Source organism: Podarcis cretensis (genome assembly GCF_951804945.1).
Source record: "Podarcis cretensis genome assembly, chromosome: 18".
NCBI classification, from domain to species: Eukaryota; Metazoa; Chordata; class Lepidosauria; order Squamata; family Lacertidae; genus Podarcis; species Podarcis cretensis.
In genome coordinates, this window is record NC_137188.1 from 11,554,503 (window position 1) to 11,576,668 (window position 22,166).

Below are 22,166 nucleotides of genomic sequence, written 5' to 3' on the forward strand. Positions count from 1 at the left end.
GATGGGGAGAGTCGTGGGTGGGCAGCCGTTGCCGAGTTTTTTGTTTCACAGGGTGCGAAAGAAGAGCTTTGCACCTTTATACAATATGCATGTGTGCTTGGGCCCAGGGTCTTTTGCCTCGCCGTCCCCACTGCTGTTGTTGTTGTTGTTTAGTCGTTTAGTTGTGTCCGCCTCTTCGTGACCCCCTGGACCAGAGCACGCCAGGCCCTCCTGTCTTCCACTGCCTCCCACAGTTTGGTCAAACTCATGCTGGTAGCTTCGAGAACACTGTCCCACCATCTCGTCCTCTGTCATCCCCTTCTCCTTGCGCCCTCCATCTTTCCCAACATCAGGGTCTTTTCCAGGGAGTCTTCTCTTCTCCTGAGGTGGCCAAAGTCTTGGAGCCTCAGCTTCAGGATCTGTCCTTCCAGTGAGCACTAAGGGCTGATTTCCTTCCGAATGGAGAGGTTGGATCTTCTTGCAGTCCATGGGACTCTCAAGAGTCTCCTCCAGCACCAGAATTCAAAAGCATCCATTCTTCGGCAATCAGCCTTCTTGATGGTCCAGCTCTCACTTCCATACATCACTACTGGGAAAACCAGAGCTTGAACTATACAAACTATATGGACCTTTGTCGGCAAGGTGATGTCTCTGCTTTTTAAGACCTGTCCAGGTTTGTCATTGCTTTCCTCCCAAGAAGCAGGCATCTTTTAATTTCGTCGCTGCTGTCACCATCTGCAGTGATCATGGAGCCCAAGAAAGTAAAATCTCTCATAGCCTAGAATAGTGGGAGGGAAAGATCAACATTTTGATCTGCAGAACATTTAAGTCTTCTGCCCTGCTCTCGTTTCCAAAAACACCCCTATCCTAGAATGCTGCGTTCCTAATCACCGACACATTTTTCTAACACGGCTCCACGTAGGGCTTCCGATGCTCTGCTGCAAAACTTCTCTTTCCAGGCAAGCGAGAGATAAAACTTTTCATCTCTCTCTTTCCAGGCCCGGAGACCAAAAAGGAGCGTTGTCCTGGGCTGACCTGCTGAGATTCAGCTGGACACAGCTGGCCCAAAAGATCTCATTTCCTCCATGCCTCCCTGGCTGCCAGCAGCTGCTGCCTGAATTTTACAGCAGGGTGGCAGATGAAAACAGTGGCTTTCTCCAACCGAAGTGAGAAACTTCCTTTCCGTTCGCCTTGCCATGAGAGAAGCCGTCTTCTTGCCACCAAACGTTCCCCCCCAATACACACACACACAAAGAGGCCAGAGAGACAGCTATGAACTCTACGAAGCGATGTTTTCCCCGACCCTGTGCTTGGGGGCTCCGGTTTTCCCCATCACTTGTCAGGAGCAAAGCAAGCAGAATTTGTGCGCCTATTTGCTTACCGGCAGCTTAAAAAAACCAGGGAGCCTGCTTCGTTCTTCCAAAGCATCTTTATTCATACGCAAACATATGCAGGTTTGAAACGGGTGCGTCGGTCCGGTAGAATTTGTGCAATTCGACAACCAAGGTTATTTTTGGGGGGCCAGCAGCTTTGTATTTGCAAGACTGTGCCCTACCCCGAAGATAAAGGGGAACCTTTAGAAATCCAGATGTTTCTGGGGTACCGTCCTCCGTCGTCGGTTGTGCTAGCTAGGAGTGATTGGAGCTGAAGACCCAACAACAGAAATCCTGTTGTTCCCTATACTCTATACTGTTGTTCCCTATACCCCATCCTCTCTCCCCAAAAATACCCCACAGCTTTGGGCTTCTGGGTTGTTTCTAACAAACAAAAACTGCACTTGCCCTTTCGGATTAAAAAGGATCTGGGGCAGCCAGCCAGGCTGGCAGGGTAACAGATAACAAAATTATTATCCTTATTATTAGGTGTCCCAACTTCTTTCGCACCTTGGACCCCAACCTGATTTTTGTTATCATTATCAAACAGGGGAAAAACAACTTAAGAACAAATCATTCCTCTTACAACACTTCCAGGACAGACGAAAAGGTTTATTAAGAGATATATAAGGTTAAGGTAGACAGGTGCGGGGGCTTAGCTCAGATCCACTGGGGTCTTGCTATTTTTTGATGCCCCAAAAATGGACGGCGGTGAGCGGAGGAGACTGGGAGGTTTGGGGGAAAAAACAGCTTTATTCAGTTGAGAAGATTGTACAAATGGCAGCTTAGCTTTTTTTACACACAGGGTGACCCGTTGCGGAAGCTCGGATGGATACTGATAGCAAAACGACCCAAAATTATATATCCACCCCCTGGCTGATTGCCTTCCACACCTGATATTTTGGGACGTGTTTTTTAAAGAGTCTCATCGCTTCAGAAGTTACGGACGGCAAGGGCCACCTGACGAGGGCGGGAGAAAGAGACCGAAGGAGGCGGGAAATAAGTTAAACCTCTGTACAAGAGAAACGAGCGTTAGGTGAAATGTACAAGCGATCAAAGCTGGCGTGTGGCCCCCCCCTTAAGTGCCAGGGGGTCACGAGTTGCGTGCCGGGAGGGGCGTAGGAGATGGGGATCCCCCCCCGGCGGACATCAGTGCAAAACGGAACAAAAACCGGGCACCACCAAAAATGACACAGGTTCCGAATGGTATGAAGGGGACGTTCGCACCCAGGCTTTGTTGGGAGATGTCGGGACCTGAACTCGGGACCTCCTGGACTATGAGTCGCTGAGAGGTTCTGGTCCTCTCTTGTTCCGAACTCGAGCAGGGACGCTGCCTTAATACTGAGCCGAATCGCCTCCCGAGTTCGGCATCGTCTACGCTGCCTCGCAGCCAGTTCCAGGCAGGGATGTGTGTGCTAGCCCCCCAAGTCAGAGACACATCGATTCGAACCCAGGACCGAAGCAGGCCAAACTCTGCCTACTCCCCAGAGAACGGTGAGTTGATTTCAAATCTACGCGGCGGTTTTCGAAAACCACGACCACCTGCCCCTTCCCAACCCGCAAGACGTCACTGCTAAAAAATAGGGGGCCCTGCCTTCGCCTCTGCCAGTAAGGTACCGAGTTCAAGAAACCTGGGCGAGACAGCAGGTGATGTCGGAAAGGGTGGTGTTGCGGCGAGGGGCTCGGTGGAAAACAGAAGGAAATCGGGGGTGTTGGAGGGGGTACAAGGGGAGGTTGGTGGTGGAGGGGTTCAAGGTGGGATATGGGGCAGGGGGCGTCCTTAGAGGGCGGTCTTGTCTAAATCCACTTTGACGGGCAGGAGCGCCGCTTCCTCGTTCTCCGCCGGGCAGATGGCGACGGCGATTACGGGCCGGAGGGAATATGGAAGGGAGCTATCCAGGTCTTCCAGGTATTCTTTGTCCCCGTTGATGCTCAGGGGCTGAGGGGAAAGAGGAGAGAAAGAAGATTTGCCCGTTTGTTTTCCTTCAAAATAATATTTTGCTAACGCCACGGGGAGTTCGACTCGGAGCAAAACCAACTTCACCTTGAGGGCCGGTTCTTAACTATGATTATTTCGTTTTATTTATCGTATTTTATAAAATGCACACACCGCTGGGTCGTTGAAAAAGTTGCAGCGGTCCCTTGGTTCTCAAACGCCTCGGGACTCAAACAACTTGGAACCCAAACACTACAAACCCAGAAGGAAGTGTTCCGGTTTGCGAACCTTTTTCGGAAGCCGAATGTGCTCTGTTTTGAGTGTTACGCTTCCGATTTGAGTGTTGCTCTGAGGTCTGTCTGTTTTTGCTATTTATTTTGCGTTTTTGTTTTTGTGGCTCTTTTTGTTTTGTTTTTGTGACCGTGTGGAACCCAGTTCAGCTACTGATGACTGGAGTGTGTGACTGCAGTACATTGTTTATTGCTTTCACTTTATGGATCAATGGTCTCATTAGATACCAAAATTCATGTTCGATTGCTGTTTTAGGGGTCTAGGTAAAGGTAATGGGACCCCTGACCATTAGGTCCAGTCGTGACCGATTCTGGGGTTGCGGCGCTCATCTCGCTTTATTGGCCGAGGGAGCCGGCGTACAGCTTCTGGGTCATGTGGCCAGAACTGAGCCACTTCTGACGAACCAGAGCAGCACACGGAAACGCCGTTTACCTTCCCGCCGGAGTGGTACCTATTGATCTACTTGCACTTGGACGTGCTTTCGAACTGCTAGGTTGGCAGGAGCAGGGACCGAGCAACGGGAGCTCACCCCGTCATCGCGGGGATTCGAACCGCCGACTTTCCGATCGGCAAGCCCAAGAGGCTCCGTGGTTTAGACCACAGTGCCACCTGCGTCCTAAAGTCTGGAACGGATCAATCCATTTTGCATGACTTTCTATGGGAAAGCGAGCCTTGGTTTTGGAACGCTTTGGTTTTGGAACGGACTTCCAGAACGGATTAAGTTTGAGAACCAAGGGACCACTGTGTGTGTGTGTGTATAATACTGCAAATGGGAGAAGAGAAAAGGCTCGCTGCCATCTCCCCCTTTGCCCCCAACCATAGCTGTCAACGTTTCCCTTTTTTTGAGGGAAATTCCCTTATTCCGCATAGGATTCCTCACAAGAAAAGGGGAAAGTTGACAGCCACGATGATTATTATTATTGTCTTAGTGTTCAGTTTGCCAAATTGATTGTTCAGAGACCCTAATGGGAGCTGTACGCCGGAGACACATGTTCAGAGCTGGGAGGGGGGACCCCGCAAGGGCCATCTAGCAGCTAAAGCATCCCGGCCTTTCTTTTAAAACATGCGCTGCCTTCCGGCTCTGACTTTCAGAAACCTCTCCAAGTGGTTCAAGGCGGCTTCTCCCCCCCAAAATTTGTTCACTCCCCTCAACAACAACAACCCTGTGAGGTAGGTTAGACTGAGAGGCTGCGAGGTCACCCGGTGAGCTTTGTGGCGGAGATTCGAACCTGGGTCGCGTGGGCGTTAGTCTGATACTATAATAACCTCCTCCCTAAAAAAAACCTTGAGCTGAACCCCCCAAAAACAGGGGTAGATCACTGGCAGTTTTTAATTCTGAAACTAGATCGCAGTCTCTTGAAGAGTTTGCCAGCCCTGGTGTATTGCCTTATTCTGCCTAGAGGGCCAGATTGGACGAAGTGAAGGGCCGTGGGGGCCGACCAAAGCTGATGACCTTTTTTTAGGATTGAAGTTGTCGAGAGGCTGTCAGCTTTATGGCGGAGTGGGAGGGATTCAAATCCAGGTCTCGCGGGCGTTAGTTTGATACTACAGTAACCATTGGGCAACATTGCCTAATAATAATGATGATGATGATGATGATAACTTATTATTTATACCCCGCCCATCTGGCCACTCTGGGCGGCTTCCAACTGAATATTAAAAACAATGCAGCATCAGACATTAAGAACTTCCCTAAAGAGGGCTGCCTTCACATCTTATTGCCTTGACATCTACTGGAAGGGCATTCCGCAGGGCGGGCGCCACCACCGAGAAGGCCCTGTGCCTGGTTCCCTGTAACCTCGCTTCTCGCAATGAGGGAACCGCCAGAAGGCCCTCGGAGCTGGACCTCAGTGTCCAGGCTGAACGATGGGGGTGGAGACGCTCCTTCGGGTATACTGGGCCGTTTAGGGCTTTCAAGGTCAGCACCAACACTTTGAATTGTGCTCGGAAACATACTGAGAGCCAATGCAGATCTCTCAGGACCGGTGTTATGTGGTCCCGGCGGCCGCCCCCAGTCACCAGTCTGGCTGCCGCATTCTGGATTAATTGCAGTTTCCGGGTCACCTTCAAAGGTAGCCCCACGTAGAGCGCATTGCAATAGTCCAAGCGGGAGATAACTAGAGCATGCACCGGCCTTTCTCTTAGGCATTGTTGGTCAGAGTGTGCAAAAGAAGGATCGAATCTTTTTTATGTGTGCTACAACAGCAGCAAGGATACTCATCGCTAAAAGCTGGAAAACTCAAGAATTACCCACACTGGAAGAATGGCAGATGCAACTGATAGACTATATGGAACTGGCGGAGATGACTGGCAGAATCTGAGACCTGGGAGAAGAACTGGTGGAGGAAGACTGGAAGAAATTTAAGGACTATCTACAAAAATATTGTAAATTGTATGAATGTTAAGAAAGATGTAAGATTAGCAAAAACATGGCTTCAACAAACTAGTTATAAAGAATATAAATTTAAATTTAATTGGAAGACGAAAAGATAAATTTTGGATAAGTAACATTTTATGATTAAGTTTTAATAAGAGTATGTTAAATCCCAAAATTTGAGATATTAATATTGGAAAATTATATTATATGAATTAAACCAAGTTAATAATTTGCTGGTAAAATTTATGAGTTTAGAAAGCAGGAACAAGGGTTGTGAGGAAGTCCAAAGATGAATATGAAATGTGGATATTGGAAAAGATTGTGGTATTATCTATGTATTTTATTGTTAAACTAAAATTTAATAAATATTATAAAAAAAAAAAACAACTAGAGCATGCACCGCTCTGGCCAGACAGTCTGCAGGCAGGGAGGGTCTCATCCTGCGTACCAGATGGAGCTGCCCTGGACAGAGAATTGACCTGTGCCTCCATGGACAGCGGTGAGTGCCTAGGGAAGAATTTGGATGAAGCATGGGGCTGTGCCCCCAACCCATACCTGCGTCTTGACGTGCTGATCGGGAGCTGTCACCAAGCTCGCGCAACTGAGCCACAACATCACCATGATGGAAAGGAAGAGACAAGCGGCCAGGATCCATCGCGGCAGCCCCGAACGTCTGTAACACCCAGAGGCCCCCCGCCAGAGAGAGACGACGAGATTATGGCCGGCCATGGAGGGGGCGGACGCTTCGAACTGGCTGGTGGGGGGAGAGGGAAACGGGGAGGGGGGCCGGTGGCGGGTGGGGAAAGGGTGGGGGGAAAGGACCGTCAACAACGTGGAAGAGGGGAACAGGTGAGTCTGGCCAGGTGAGCATCCATTCCGTGGGAGCTCCGCCCCTCCGCCATCTGCACCCCGCCCACTTTCCCAGCTGGCCCCGCCTCCTCGCCTCTGGCCCCGCCCCTCAAAGGTTTGCTTACAATACAATTTCCAATGAAATACGGAAAAAGAACCCTTTTCGTGTAGGAAACCACAGCAGCTACGATTTTAAAAGCTGGAAATTGGGAAGGCGATAGAATTCCCACAAAGAAGAAAAAAATGATTGGCAAGCGAATATTTAGAACTTGCGAAAACGACTGGGAGAATAAGAGGGAAATCAAACCAGAAAGTTAGTAAAGATTGGATAATATTCAAAGAAAATCTTAAAAAAGTATGGCGGCCGTGCAATGCTCCTGACAGATTTAGAAGTGCAAGGAAATTATAAAAATGAAAATTTCTTTTGACAAGTAGCGGGAAAGAATAATAATAATGAAGTGCGTATAGGATAAAGGTAAAGGTAAAGGGACCCCTGACCATTAGGTCCAGTCGTGGCCGACTCTGGGGTTGCGGCGCTCATCTCGCTTTACTGGCCGAGGGAGCCGGCGTACAGCTTCCGCATCATGTGGCCAGCATGACTAAGCCACTTCTGGCGAACCAGAGCAGCGCACGGAAACGCCATTTACCTTCCCGCCAGAGTGGTACCTATTTATCTACTTGCACTTTGACGTGCTTTCGAACTGCTAGGTTGGCAGGAGCTGGTAGGGTGCAAAAAGCACAATGAGGCGAGTCGGGAGTTAAAGTATGTGTAATGTCAAAGGATTATGTTGTTAGTTAGTGCCTATGGTTTGTTTATGTTGTTTGCTGGTGGTGATAATGTGGGGGGGGGGGCAAAGATGGGAAGGTTTCCCCCCCCACACACATCTCCTTTTCGCCCAACCGCTTTGCAGAACTTCAGGCGCCAGCCACAGACTTTGGGCATAACTTTGCCTCCATGAGGAGTAGAAACTTGACTTTCCAAACAAAAAATCAAATACGAAAATAAAGTGGATATTGGCATCCTTTCCACCCTACGTATCCTGGACCCATGACAGCCTCTGTCTGCACATTTATCCTCAATCCCACTCCCCGCCCTATTCCCTTCCCTGTACCCCAAATATCGCCTCCCCACCCCATTTCTTTACTTGGACATGCAGCCCAGGAAGTCGTGTTCTGGGGGCGCCTGGGTCTCTGCCGGGGGCGACGATTTCGCTCTGGCTTTCGGCTCCTCCACGGGGGGTTTCTCCCGAAGGCCTGAAGGGGTGAGGAAAGCGTGCGGGGAGGGAAATAGGGGGGCAGAAAAGGAGACCCATAAGTGGAGGGCGGCGGGGAAATAATGCAAACCGCCAACACCAACCGGGAGAGAGAAAGTTTGCAATAAACCCAGGAGCGGTTTTGCAGTGTCCCCAAATTCCCCCGGCGTCCTGGGTTTTGCAAGGATGTTAAAAATCGTTTCCAAGCAGGCGTGCCGTCATCCGAAGGCTCCAGCTGGTGGAAATTGCCATGCGATAAATCACTGCGACCCCTAAACTGCAGAGCCCCTTCTCTGTGGCCTTCTGACACATTACATGTGTCTTTTCAGCACGTGCCATATTTCTGTGATCGTGAGTTGTTTAAAACTGCTTTCCGCCTTGCCTTTTAAGCGTTGCATCCTGCCCTGGGACCTTGGGTTTGAAGGGCAGGCGATTAAATAATAACAAATAAATACGTTTTTATTTATACCCCGCCCTTCCCGGTTAAAAAAACTGGGCTCAGGGCAGCCAACAACAAATTTAAAACACTTAATGCAACAAAAACCAGCATGAAATACGATATAAAACGTGAATAAGAATAAATCCAGAATTCAAAAATCAATTCAGGGGGGGAAATCCATCCAATAGACATTAGATGATCACCAGGGATAGCTGGCTAAATTAGTCCTGTTTGGGCCAGCGAGGAGACCAGGGGAGAATTAGCTGTGGGATCCCAGAGCGGGTAATCTTCATAAAATGGGGAAGGGGAGAGAAGGTAGGGGGATAAAAGATCAGGCTAAGTTCAAATTGAAAGCCAGATGGAATAGCTCTGTCCTACAGGCCCTGCGGAAGGAAGTTAAATCCTGCAGGGCCCTGGTCTCGTGGGACAGAGCATTGCACCAGGTCGGAGCCATCACTGAGAAGGCCCTGGCCCAGTGGAGGATAGTCTGACTTCCTTAGGGCCTGGGACCTCTAAACAATGATTATCCATGGACCTTAAGGTCCTCTGTGGGGCAGACCAGGAGAGGCTATTCATAATACTAGCAAAATCAATGTTCTCTTTTACCTGTGTGGGGCTTCAAAGTGTTGGAGGTCGATGGAGCCCATGCCTTCTCCAAAACCTCCGATTTAGGTGCCTGGACCTCTGGAACAGGATACTCAATCTCTGGCTGAGACTGAGGACAAAAAAAAGGACAGTCTTTAGAATCGCAGAATTGGCCGGGGCCCCTAGAGGCATCTAGAATCCTAGAGTTGGAAGAGACCACAAGGGCCATTGAGTCCAACCCCCTGCCAAGCAGGAAACAGCATCAGAGCACTCCTGACATATGGTTGTCAAGCCTCTGCTTAAAGACCTCCAAAGAAGGAGACTCCACCACACTCCTTGGCAGCAAATTCCACTGTCAAACAGCTCTTACTGTCAGGAAGTTCTTCCTAATGTTTAGTCCAACCTCTTGCAATGCAGGAATTTGGATACATATGAAACCTTCGAAATGCACAGGGATCGCTTCTGCAAAGCGTTTTTTCCGTACATTGCGGCTTGCCTCCTAAGACTGGGAATACGCAGGAAAAATGATTTTTGTTATTTATATATATATATATATATACATTTTTACTTTTCCCAGCCGTGATATATGGAAGTGAGAGCTGGACCATAAAGAAGGCTGATGGCCGAAGAATGGATGCTTTTGAATTCTGGTGCTGGAGGAGACTCTTGAGAGTCCCATGGACTGCAAGAAGATCCAACCTCTCCATTCTGAAGGAAACCAGCCCTGAGTGCTCACTGGAAGGACAGATCCTGAAGCTGAGGCTCCAAGACTTTGGCCACCTCATGAGAAGAGAAGGCTCCCTGGAAAAGACCCTGATGTTGGGAAAGATGGAGGGCGCAAGGAGAAGGGGAGGACAGAGGACGAGATGGTGGGACAGTGTTCTCGAAGCTACAAACATGAGTTTGACCAAACTGCAGGAGGCAGTGGAAGACAGGAGGGCCTGGCGTGCTCTGGTCCAAGGGGTCACGAAGAGGCGGACACGACTAAACGACTCAACAACAACAACAACAAATACATTTTTACTAGTTTTTTTAACATATCATTTCCAACAATCATATAGCTTCTTATCTTATACAATATTTTAGACTTCCGTCAACACCTCTTATGATTTCCCGTTCTTTATCGCTTATTCTGAATTTCTCAATTTCTCTGTTGCTCTTAATTATTATTAACTAATAATTCTCCTCATAGTCTTTCTTGCAATGTTTCAAATAGCCTTCCTTACAGAGCTTCTTGCAGTCCTACTAGCGTAATCTTTTCATTACAATCGCTTTTCAAATAGTTCGTGTATTTACTCCAGGAGAAATGATTTTATGAGGAGATACGGAAGGTATCTGTAGAATTCATACTGTTAAAACGGAAAAGGGGTCAAGCCATCGCAAGAGGTGTTGAAATTTCGGGGAAATGGATAGTTACAACGGAATGCTCTTGTGGGTGCTGGGTGCCATTTCTATTCTTATTTATGCATGATTATCACTTTGTGATAATCTTGGGAGAAGAGCAATGACAAACCTAGACAGCATCTTAAAAAGCAGAGACATCACCTTGCTGACAAAGGTCCGTATAGTTAAAGCTCTGGTTTTCCCAGTAGTGATGTACGGAAGTGAGAGCTGGACCATAAAGAAGGCTGATCGGCGAAGAATGGATGCTTTTGAATTCTGGTGCTGGAGGAGACTCTTGAGAGTCCCATGGACTGCAAGAAGATCCAACCTCTCCATTCTGAAGGAAATCAGCCCTGAGTGCTCACTGGAAGGACAGATCCTGAAGCTGAGGCTCCAAGACTTTGGCCACCTCAGGAGAAGAGAAAACTCCCTGGAAAAGACCCTGATGTTGGGAAAGATGGAGGGTGCAAGGAGAAGGGGACGACGGAGGACGAGATGGTTGGACAGTGTTCTCAAATATGAATTTAACCAAACTGCGGGAGGCAGTGGAAGACAGGAGTGCCTGGCATGCTCTGGTCCAGGGGGTCACGAAGAGGCGGGCACGACTAAACGACTCAACAGCAACAACATCACTTTGTGAAAAATAATAATAATAAAGCACCCTTCCTCTGTTTTGTTCAAGTCTCTCCCCCCCCCCGACCGCTCCCTGGTTTTCCCACCCGCCCCCCAACTGTGCCAGCAGCACCCACCTGAAAAACGACAACTTTCCCGTCGTCAGCCTGAAGGTAGAAGGTCCACGTGGAGGAAATGAAACTCTGCGCCGAGCTGACAATATCGTTGCAGAAGCTGGAGACCAGGTCGAAGACGGAGAACGAGGCGGGCTTTGGGTCCAGGACCTGTGTGAAGATAGGCATGAGCCAATCTGAAAACTCCCCAAACCCTGAAAGGTAGGTTACAGGTGTGCAATGGGGATGATGCCTTACCCAGACCAAGTATATGGGGAAATAAGATTGATTGATTCATTCAGTTATAGGCGTTAAGACCATCAGTGTCCTCACTGCGAAAGAACCAACCAGGTTGCAAGAACTGCAACTAAGTGAGATGGTACTTATGGGTGGCCTGTCCTCAACCCCCTCACCTATCTGCAAGGTTAATAATAATAATAATAATAATAATAATAATAATAATAATAATAATTTTATTTATACCCCGCCCACCTGGCTGGGTTTCCCCAGCCACTCTGGACAGCTCCCAGCAGACTATTAAAAGCACAGCAGAACATCAACACTAAAAGCTTCCCTAAACAGGGCTGTCTCCAGATGTCTTCTAAAAGTCAGATAGTTGTTTATTTCCTTGACATCTGACGGGAGGGCGTTCCACAGGGCGGGCGCCACCACCGAGAAGGCCCTCTGCCTGGTTCCCTGCAACCTCGCTTCTCGCAGGGAGGGAACCGCCAGAAGGCCCTCGGAGCTGGACCTCCGTGTCCGGGCTTGACAATGGGGGTGGAGACGCTTCTTCAGGTATACTTGGGCCGTTTAGGGCTTGAAAAGTCAGCACCAACACTTTGAATTGTGCTCGGAAACGTCCTGGGAGCCAATGTAGGTCTTTCAGGACCGGTGTTATGTGGTCTTGGCAGCCGCTCCCAGTCCCCAGTCTGGCTGCCGCATTCTGGATTAGTTGCAGTTTCTGGGTCACCTTCAAAGGGAGCCCCACGGAGGGCGCATGGCAGTAGTCCAAGCGGGAGATAACCAGAGCATGCACCACTCTGGCCAGACAGTCTGCAGGCAGGGAGGGTCTCATCCTGCGTACCAGATGGAGCTGCCGTGGACACAGAATTAACCTGCGCCTCCATGGACAGCGGTGAGTCCAAAATGACTCCCAGGCTGCACATCTGGTCCTTCAGGGGCACAGTGACCCCATTCAGGACCAGGGAGTCCCCCACACCTGCCCGCCCCCTCTCCCCCGATAACAGTACTTCTGTCTTGCCAGGATTCAGAAAGGCAATCCCTGCAGCCCACGTTGCGATCCAAAAGCCTGCGCCGACACACATTTGCAGACGCACATTCTGCCCGCAGAGACAGGTGGCAGGATGAGTTATTTGGGCACAGGACGTTTTCTGCCCACGGCTTGGCTTTGGAGGAAATGTCTGGAGGCGCCAGCCTCCTAAGCTGTTTTTAAGCCTAAAGAATGGCTCTCTAATCCCCCAACACACATATATTTTCCCCCTGACACTTTGATCGGTCTCACAAAACTGGCGAAAGCAGTGACGCCATCCCTCTAGGCTGAGATTTCGACGCCAAACCCACACATTTGCCAGTTTAGTAGTAATCTGGACGCCTTGCTTTCGAAGAGAGAGCTTTGGGATTCCAGCACCCCTTTTAGGCTTGTTTGCGGTTTAATTTATTTATTTGTTTTAAGTTAGTTTATGCTTTTCAAATTTATACATTTCACCGATTTTGAAATCATTTCAACATTTCGAAACTTGACTTCCTTCCCCCCTCTTTCTGCGGTTCCTTATTTTTAACATCTTCTGCGTGTCCCAATTAACTTAATTTGCTCATTTATTCATCTGCTTTAAATATATACTCTTATAAAACTGCAATAGCAGTTCTTTTTTTTTTCAAATAAATTTTTATTAATTTACATCGAAAAAACAAAAAACATATTAGTTTCACATCAAATTTTTCACAACTTATTTCTTTTTAGGACTTCCTTCAGCTTTTCCGTAAATCATCCATAGTTATTATTTATATTACGCATTTCTCAAATTTATATTGACATTGTTTATATCTTTCTTTCTATTCCCTTTAGACAATACTTCTTGATTTTTCACAGTGCTTCTTTAAATCCCTTTAGCGTTATCTGTCCCTCACTTATATGTTCCAGATATTCCACAAATTTCCCCCAGTCCTCGATGAACTTTTGGTCTCTTAAGTATCTGATCTTCCCTGTCAGTTTATCTAGCTCCGCATAGTCTTAACAGTTTCATTCTCCATTCTTCCACAGTCGGTATTTCCTGTTGTTTCAGTTCTTATCTGTTTACAATTTATCTGCAAATTATGCAGGGTCTCTGCACATTCGCCGTTAGAAAAAGGCTTAGGACAGGGCTTAGGTTCGATGAGGCCCTAAGCTACTGAAGGAAATGGCGCCCTTTCTATGTCCAGCCGTCCTTTGTCAACAACAAATTGTCGCTGTTTTTTGTGTTGAATATATGCCATATGGCAATTTACGGACCTCATAGGTATCTCAAGCCATTTGCACATGTTCCCATGCAACCAGTCCATGCAGAATGTAGGCACCCTATATATAAAGGTAAAGGGACCCCTGACCATTAGGTCCAGTTGTGGCCGACTCTGGGGTTGCAGCGCTCATCTCGCTTTACTGGCCGAGGGAGCTGGCGTACAGCTTCCAGGTCATGTGGCCAGCAGGACTAAGCTGCTTCTGGTGAACCAGAGCAGCGCACAGTTTACCTTCCCGCTGGTGCGGTACATATTTATCTACTTGCACTTTGAGGTGCCTTCAAAGTGCTAGGTTGGCAGGACCAGGGACCGAGCAACGGGAGCTCACCCCGTGATGGGGATTCGAACCGCCAACCTTCTGATTGGCAAGTTCTAGGCTCTGTGGTTTAACCCACAGCGCCACCCACGTCACCAGGGAGCAAACCAGGGATATTTTAGGGAGCAGGTGGGGCCCATGACTTACATCTGTGATGGCCAAACGTGGCCCTCCAGCTGTTTTGGGACTACAACTCCCATCATCCCTAGCTAACAGGACCAGTGGCCAGGGTAATGGGAATTGTAGCCCCCAAACACCACTGACTTACACCATAGGAGCCTACACAACTCAAAACACTGTTGCTGTATGTAGGTTTTATTTTGTTTTTTATCTTATATTTTGGAAATGCACATCCAGTTTTTTCCCCTTTAATTTTTTTGGGGCCCCCAAGAGAGTGGGGCCCTAAGCAACAGCTTGTTTAGTTTATAGGTAAATCCAGCACTGGTTTAGGAGAAAAATTACCTTCTCTCCCCGGCTGTCTGTCTCCGGCAGCTGAGTCCTGCATCCCGTCGTACAGCCGAACTGTTCATCGCCACCAGCGTAAGCTTCCATACAGGCTAAATTTCCAAGGTGGGTGGGGAGGAAGAGATTGGGGGGAAAGAGAGGTTACCCGCCGCGTCTCTGCGTGAGTCTGCGCTCTTTCCGATGGGGTGAGGCGTACTGTCGCGTCTCTGCACTTGGCCGCGAGTTTGGGGGGAATCTCCCAGCGGGAACAACCTGCCTCCGAAAGGAGGGTACACCTCGACTCCCTGAACGAGTCCCTGCTCTGGTTTTGCTACCTCCCAACCGAAAGACTTTACTGCCTTCAAAAAGACAGAATCTATTGCAGAGTTAATCACATCCTACGAGGGGAGGGATTCCCCCCCTTTTTTCGTGCCTGTCCCCACCTGCAATTTTCCATTATCCTTCCCCTCCGCTCGGCTGTCTGTGGGAATCGGTTGCAGAATATAGGCAGTGGGGAGATGACAGCCGTTTAAGTGGAAAGGAAGTTCTGGATAATGTAACCGAGCGAGGTTTGGACGGGGGGCGGGGGGTGTTGTTTGTAAAGAGGAGGGGCGTGGGCTCACCCGATTCGCACTCGACTCTCGTTGCGTTCAGGTCGGCTGTGGCGTCCACAAAATGACAGATGGAAAACAGCCGGCAGCCCCGGTAGCAGGCGTTGAGGACGGCATCCTGGAAAAAAATATTTTTGTGGGGGAGGGAAGAGTGGAGAGAGAAATTAAAGGATTGTGCATGTCCCCCGCAATGGCAACATCTTAAAAAGCAGAGACATCACCTTGCCAACAAAGGTCCGTATAGTTCAAGCTCTGGTTTCCCCAGTAGTGATGTATGGAAGTGAGAGCTGGACCATCAAGAAGGCTGATAACCGAAGAATGGATGCTTTTGAATTGTGGTGCTGGAGGAGACTCTTGAGAGTCCCATGGACTGCAAGAAGATCAAACAGCCATTCTGAAGGAAATCAGCACTGAGTGCTCACTGGAAGGACAGATCCTGAAGCTGAGGCTCCAAGACTTTGGCCACCTCAGGAGAAGAGAAGACTCCCTGGAAAAGACCCTGATGCTGGGAAAGATGGAGGGCGCAAGGAGAAGGGGACGACAGAGGACGAGATGGTGGGACAGTGTCCTCGAAGCTACAAACATGAGTTTGACTAAACTGCGGGAGGCAGTGGAAGACAGGAGTGCCTGGCATGCTCTGGTCCAGGGGGTCACGAAGAGGCGGACACGACTAAACGACTAAACAACAACAACAACAATGTCCCGCCGCTGTCACAGAATAATAGTTCCCTCCCTGTCCCATTTCCTTCGATTTCACCCTATACAAAGCCCGGTCCCGACGTTCGGTCTCTTGGTCACGTCTAGGCGTGACCAAAGGACAGGAGCCAGAGGTTTAGGGCTATGCAGGCGGGGAGTAGGAAAACGAAAAAGGTAGTTTTGAGTGGGGAGATGTTCGTTCGGCCCCCGCCAACCGGAGCCTAGAATACGGGGGAAAGCCTGATAATATATGTGTCTACCTGCAAGGGGTGTCGTACGGGTGCGTGGCTGAGATATATTTTTAAAATATCAAATGAAATATTTTCAAGGCCCCTGTCTCTCTTGTATATATGTTGGCTGCTAAGGGTAATAAAAACCATTCATTGAAAAATGGGTGGCGACGAACCGTTTTGGAAGGAACTGTTCTTAATCGCCTGGTCGGAAACGTTTTCAGCCGATGTTTAAAAGTTGGAAAACGCCGCAGAAAATCTAGTGTCCCGGTCAGGTAATCTGTTCTGCCTGGGTCAGAACCAACTTGGGAGTCCTGTGTTCTGGGAAGCACAATTTAAGAAGGGTATCGACAAGGATATTCTTGTGGCGACCAAGATGGTCAAAGGGTCTGGAAACCGAGCCTGATGAGCAACGGTTGAAGGAGCGGGGTAGGTTTAACCTGGAGAAGAGGAGAGCCATATTCCAAATATCTGAAGGGCTGTCGCAGGGGAGAGGGAGCAAGCTCGTTTTCTCCTGAGCACGACTCAAGAATTTTATATGAGTTTTATTTATTTATTAATGTTCTTATGTTACATCGGTAAACATTATCATATTGCATCACAAGGCTTATTATAATATAATTTTCAGCATGTATACAAAGTTTATAGACCTAAGGAAAAGAAGCAAGGACAAAAAACTATTCCAAAATCATATATATACCAACACTTTGGACTTCCTGTCTATCCCGTTGTATATTCCTTTTTTATTGTAGATTTTGTTACATTTTATCTTATCTATCTATCATCTATATCTATCTATCTATCTATCTATCTATCTATCTATCTATCTATCTATCTATCTATCTATCTATCTGTCTATCTATCTATCTATGGGTCTGGTGACTTCTGTTTCAGGGTATCTGAAGAAGTGTCCATGCACACGAAAGCTTATATACCCAGGACAAACTTAGTTAGTCTCTAAGGTGCAACTGGACAATTTATTTAATTTATTTCAATAGGGACAGATTTAAGGTAAAGGTAAAGGGACCCTGACCATTAGGTCCAGTCATGACTGACTCTGGGGTTGCGATGCTCATTTCGCTTTATTGGCCGAGGGAGCCAGCGTACAGCTTCCAGGTCATGTGGCCAGCAGGACTAAGCTGCTTCTGGCGAACCAGAGCAGCGCACGGAAACGCCGTTTACCTTCCCGCCAGAGTGGGACCTATTTATCTACTTGCACTTTGACGTGCTTTCGAACTGCTGGGTTGGCAGGAGCAGGGACCGAGCAACGGGAGCTCACGCTGTCATTGCGGGGATTCGAACCGCCGACCTTCTGATCGGCAAGTCCTAGGCTCTGTGGTTTAACTCATAGCGCCAAATGTTTGCATATAAATAACACAAGTAAATAAAAATATATATATATTATATCCATGCACATCGCTTAATGCAGGCAACCCTGAGATACAAAAACTCAGGTACCCCTCCTGGTTAATGTCTCGCTTGTCAAATTGCTCTCACCTCATGTTCAACGCAGGGACGCGGGTGGCGCTGTGGGTTAAACCACAGAGCCTAGGACTTGCCGATCAGAAGGTCGGCGGTTCGAATCCCCGCAATGACGGCGTGAGCTCCCGTTGCTCGGTCCCTGCTCCTGCCAACCTAGCAGTTTGAAAGCACGTCAAAGTGCAAGTAGATCAATAGGTACCACTCCGGCGGGAAGGTAAACGGCATATCCGTGCACTGCTCTGGTTCGCCAGAAGCGGCTTAGTCCTGCTGGCCACATGACCCAGAAGCTGTATGCCAGCTCCCTCGGCCAGTAAAGCAAGATGAGCGCCGCAACCCCAGAGTTGGACAAGACTGGACCTAACGGTCAGGGGTCCCTTTACCTTTACCTTAATGTTCAACCCAAATCTACCCTTTGGTTTTGGGGTTTTTTTTTTGCAAACTGCCCTGAGGTTTTTCCCTTTTGCCTTCCTTTTTACAATCCAGTGGTGCAAACATCTTACGAAACAGATAAATAGATGCCTTTCGACAGCAGGTTGGGAAACCGGCCGAAGTCTTCTTTAATGAATAGAAAATTCAGTTTGAAAACAGAAAAATGAAATTAAAGCAAGCCTAAAGAGGACGTTTTAAAAATTAATCCGACGGGGAGAGAGAGAAAAAAATTGTTGTTATTTTTAATTCGCCTTCTTGTGGGATCAGAGGGAGGGTTTAAAAAGTCTTCGCTGCATCACCTTTGCGATCGTCCCAGGAACATTTGACTGACAGGAAGGGCATGAGAGCAGCCTCTTTGATCCGATTCTGCAACACAATTCACGCCCCTCCGTTGGCTCCGGATCAGCACCAAGGAGAGAGGGGGGCGGCTGCACAGAACCTCCATGGCCAGGAACAGTCTATCGGGAAATTGCCAGCAAGCAGCGGAGGAAAACAGGGGCACGCGCGCGCGCACACACACACACACACACACCAGTCCTCCACACTGACCTCCAAACCAGAGGCCGTATTTAAATGGGCCAAGAAATTTTAAATGCCTTAAAGAATTTAAGGATTTAAAAATAATCATAGCATAGCTTGCATCATCGGCCTGCTTATTTTAATCGCGTCCCCTTCTCTCAGTGCATCCCCTACTCCTTTTGCAGCACTGCACAAAATTAATCGTGTAGGTCACAAACACGGCTTATGCCCCCCTCCAAATAAAAATTGAATGCAGAAGAACAAAAGATGTTTTGGGAGATGAAATCCCCTGCACAGTTCGGGTTGTCTGCAGCTAAATCCTACGCAGCACAGACCCATTAACGGAACAGCACACAAGTCGTCTCCTTTTGTTCAAGTGGGTCTACTCTGAGTATTTGAGCCCCCAAAGGCAGAGGCCGAGAGCCCCACAGAAATAGGAAACAAGTATAGGTTGCGTGTCTGCGAAAGAGAGATGGGTGGATTTTAGCTGGGGGGGGGGCTATAGACAAACAAAAATAAAAATCAGAGCGAGGCTTCTTTATCCAAAGCGGTTTTCTGCCAAAGGACGAGCGGGAGGGGGCAGTGATGGATTGGTACCTGCAGAAAGCAGATCCCACATGCAGGAAAAAAATAAATAAAGGACCTCGCACCTAAATAAAGCAATACACCAGATATGCCCCCCCCATCAAAACGGATCATTTTAAAATGGCATATTTCATTTTTATTTAAAAATTATTCCCCCTCCTGTTTTTTTTCTTCCCTTAAACCTTTTCCGTCTCTTTCCTTCCAGCCTGGAAAAGATGGATGCTTGTATTCTTCCCAGTTTCGGGGGCCACGAGGAGTGGGGGGGGATAGACAGGCATCAAAGGCTATTTATCTGCGTTATTTTTGATTCTCCTCGGATATTTCTCTGTGCGTTTTAACCGAAAACTAGACCCTGGAAGAAAAGGCCACCTTGGAAAGAGCAGAAACCCTAGAGGCTAAAAGACCAAATTTATTCCTGCTTTTAAATACAATAATCGCTTTTAACTGAGCACGAATCTTGGGTTGCTTCGAGGAGCAAATCTACCCCTGCTTTTCAATGCGATCGCTTTTAATGGCGCACGAATTTCGGGTGCTCAAAGGAGCAAAATCTACGCCTGCTTTTAAAGAGAATCGCTTTTAATCGCGCGCACATCTCGGGTGCTGAAGGAGCAGATCTTTTTGCTGCTTTTAAATACAATATTCACTTTGAGCCGTGCACGGATCTTGCGCGTTTGAGGCGTGCGCGTCCGGCGGTGCCATTTCTCTGAACGGCTTGCCTGCAACGCCATCCCCGACTCCGAGTAGACCCATTGCAACCACGGGGCGAGCTTGAACCTGGGTTTTTCCTCTCTCTCCCTTTGGGGGCAAGGGGTCTACTCGGAGTAGGAGCCTGCGCCGTGCGCCCCTGGGTGGGTTACCTTGGCGCCGGGGGTCTGGAGACGGAGGCCGGGCGCGCAGCGCGCTTGGCAAGCGGAGATATCGCCCAGCTGAGCCGAGAAAGGGTCGCCGTCTCCCGGCGGAGAAGACGACGAAGGAGGCGGCGGAGGAGGAGAAGAAGAAGAAGGGGATGATGATGATGATGAAGAAGGAGGAGAAGAAGAAGAAGCGCCGCCGAGGGCAGCCAGCCCGGCCCGCGGGAGCAGCAGGAAAAGGAGCAGCGCTGCGCCTTCGGCCATCCTGCGCGCCTGCGATGGAGAAGAAGATGGAGAGGCCCGAGGAAGAAGAAGAGGAGGAGGAGGAGGAAGGCTGCCGAGGGAGCCCGGAGCGCGCGCAGGAGGAGGAGGACGAGAAGCGTCGGGGGCGCGCCGGGCGAGCAGCGGAGCAGCCTGGGAGAGAGGAGGGGGGAAGGAGGGAAGAGGTGCCGGGGCGCAAGGGAGGGAGTGGGATATAGGTGCCGGGGCTCAGGGAAAGGAGGAAGAAATAGGTGCTGGGGCTTGAGGAAAGAGGATATAGGTGCCGGGGCTCAAGGGAGGGGGGAGGGAGGAGGAAATAGGGGCTGGGGCTCAGGGAAAGGAGGAAGAAATAGGTGCCGGGGCTCAGGGAAAGGAGGAAGAAATAGGTGCTGGGGCTCAAGGGAGGGAGGAGGAAATAGGTGCCGGGGCTCAGGGAAAGGAGGAAGAAATAGGTGCTGGGGCTTGAGGAAAGAGGAAATAGGTGCCGGGGCTCAAGGGAGGGAGGAAGAAATGGGTTCTGGGGCTTGAGGAAAGAGGAAATAGGTGCCGGGGATCAAGGGAGAGAGGAGGAGGGAGGGAGGGAGGAGGAAATAGGTGCCGGGGCTCAAGGGACGGAGGAAGAAATAGGTGCTGGGGCTTGAGGAAAGAGGAAATAGGTGCCGGGGCTCAAGGGACGGAGGAAGAAATAGGTGCCGGGGCTTGAGGAAAGAGGAAATAGGTGCCAGGGCTCAAGGGACGGAGGAGCAGATAGGTGCCGGGGCTTGAGGAAAGAGGAAATAGGTGCTGGGGCTCAAGGGAGGGAGGAGGAAATAGGTGCCGGGGCTCAAGGGAGGGAGAAGTAGGTGCCGGGGCTGAAAGGAATGCGGGAGGGAGGAGGATATAGGTGCCAGGGCTTGAGGAAAGAGGAAATAAGTGCCGGGGCTTGAGGGAGGGAGAAGTAGATGTAGGAGACTCTCCACACAGCCCCCCCCCCCAATATACAACGGGGCAGGTTCCCCTCTCTTCCTCCAGAAGTCCAACACCATCTCCTTTGCCTTACTAATATTTAGGTGCAAGTTATTCTCTAATGCATTAGGGACGCGGGTGGCGCTGTGGGTTAAACCCCAGAGCCTAGGACTTGCCGATCAGAAGGTCAGCGGTTCGAATCCCCTCATCGGGGTGAGCTCCCGTTGCTCGGTCCCTGCTCCTGCCAACCTAGCAGTTCGAAAGCACGTCAAAGTGAAGTAGATAAATAGGTACCGCTCCGGCGGGGAGGTAAACGGCGTTTCCGTGTGCTGCTGTGGTTCGCCAGAAGCGGCTTAGTCCTGCTGGCCACATGACCGGAAGCTGTACGCCGGCTCCCTCGGCCAGTAAAGCGAGATGAGCGCCGCAACCCCAGAGTCGGCCACGACTGGACCTGATGGTCAGGGGTCCCTTTACCTATTTTCTAATGCAGGAATATGTGGATGTGCCGTACAGGAATCGAACCTGCAACCTCGGCGCAATCAGCACCAAGCTCTAACCAATGGAGCTGTTTGGAAATAAACAAGAACACAAACACATTGGCTCAGAGGCAGAGCTTCTGCCTCGCAGAAGGCAGAAGGGGCTTTCTTTGTTCTCCGGTTTAATATAGGAATCCATGTGGATTTTAACGATTCATTAGACGCCACCTCTGATGTTTTATGGCCAACACAAGATGGGGATGCAAGGAAAGGTGCCAAACATGCCTCAGGGCGTCGCAACATATGCATCTAAAATTCTAAATCCATCCTTTGCATATTGGGGATGCGTGGTGGAGAATTTTGTGGCACCGAGAGAGGAAAGTAATTTTTAAGCTTCTAGATTCTGCATGCATGCGTTAACCTCAAGCATCGGTTTAAAAGTCTGTCTTAGGATGGGACATTAATCCCCATTTCCTGCCCCACACAAGAGGGAGAATACCTTCCTCTTTTTAAGAAAACACATTTCTATTTTTTAAAAAATAAATCAATGCAAGAGACAAGGCATGCCAGTTTCGCAGAGGGCCTTCTCGGTGGTGGCGCCCTCCCTGTGGAACGCC

The 22,166-nt window shown here is 49.2% G+C and overlaps 1 protein-coding gene and 1 long non-coding RNA gene across 3 annotated transcripts; one reads left to right on the forward strand and one right to left on the reverse strand.

Moving 5' to 3' along the window:
• Positions 1–1,389: 1,389 nt before the first annotated feature.
• Positions 1,390–20,194, reverse strand: TMEM59L (transmembrane protein 59 like). 2 transcript variants are annotated; one of them, XM_079960826.1, is made up of 8 exons: positions 19,874–20,194; positions 15,088–15,193; positions 14,483–14,577; positions 11,215–11,361; positions 9,104–9,212; positions 7,951–8,059; positions 6,512–6,710; positions 1,390–3,291 (listed from the first exon to the last, which is right to left on the reverse strand). In XM_079960826.1, exons 1-8 carry the CDS (start codon positions 20,129–20,131, stop codon positions 3,133–3,135), a joined length of 1,182 nt encoding a protein of 393 aa, XP_079816952.1. In that variant the 5' UTR covers positions 20,132–20,194; the 3' UTR covers positions 1,390–3,132. The 2 variants fall into 2 exon arrangements, with proteins under 2 accessions (XP_079816952.1, XP_079816953.1); XM_079960827.1 differs by having other exon boundaries at positions 6,512–6,629; positions 19,874–20,192.
• Positions 20,195–20,242: 48 nt separating this feature from the next.
• On the forward strand, positions 20,243–20,648 carry LOC307207295. Its single transcript, XR_013834616.1, has 3 exons — positions 20,243–20,346; positions 20,380–20,408; positions 20,548–20,648. It is a non-coding gene; the product is annotated as an uncharacterized lncRNA (long non-coding RNA).
• The last annotated feature ends 1,518 nt before the right edge of the window (positions 20,649–22,166 follow it).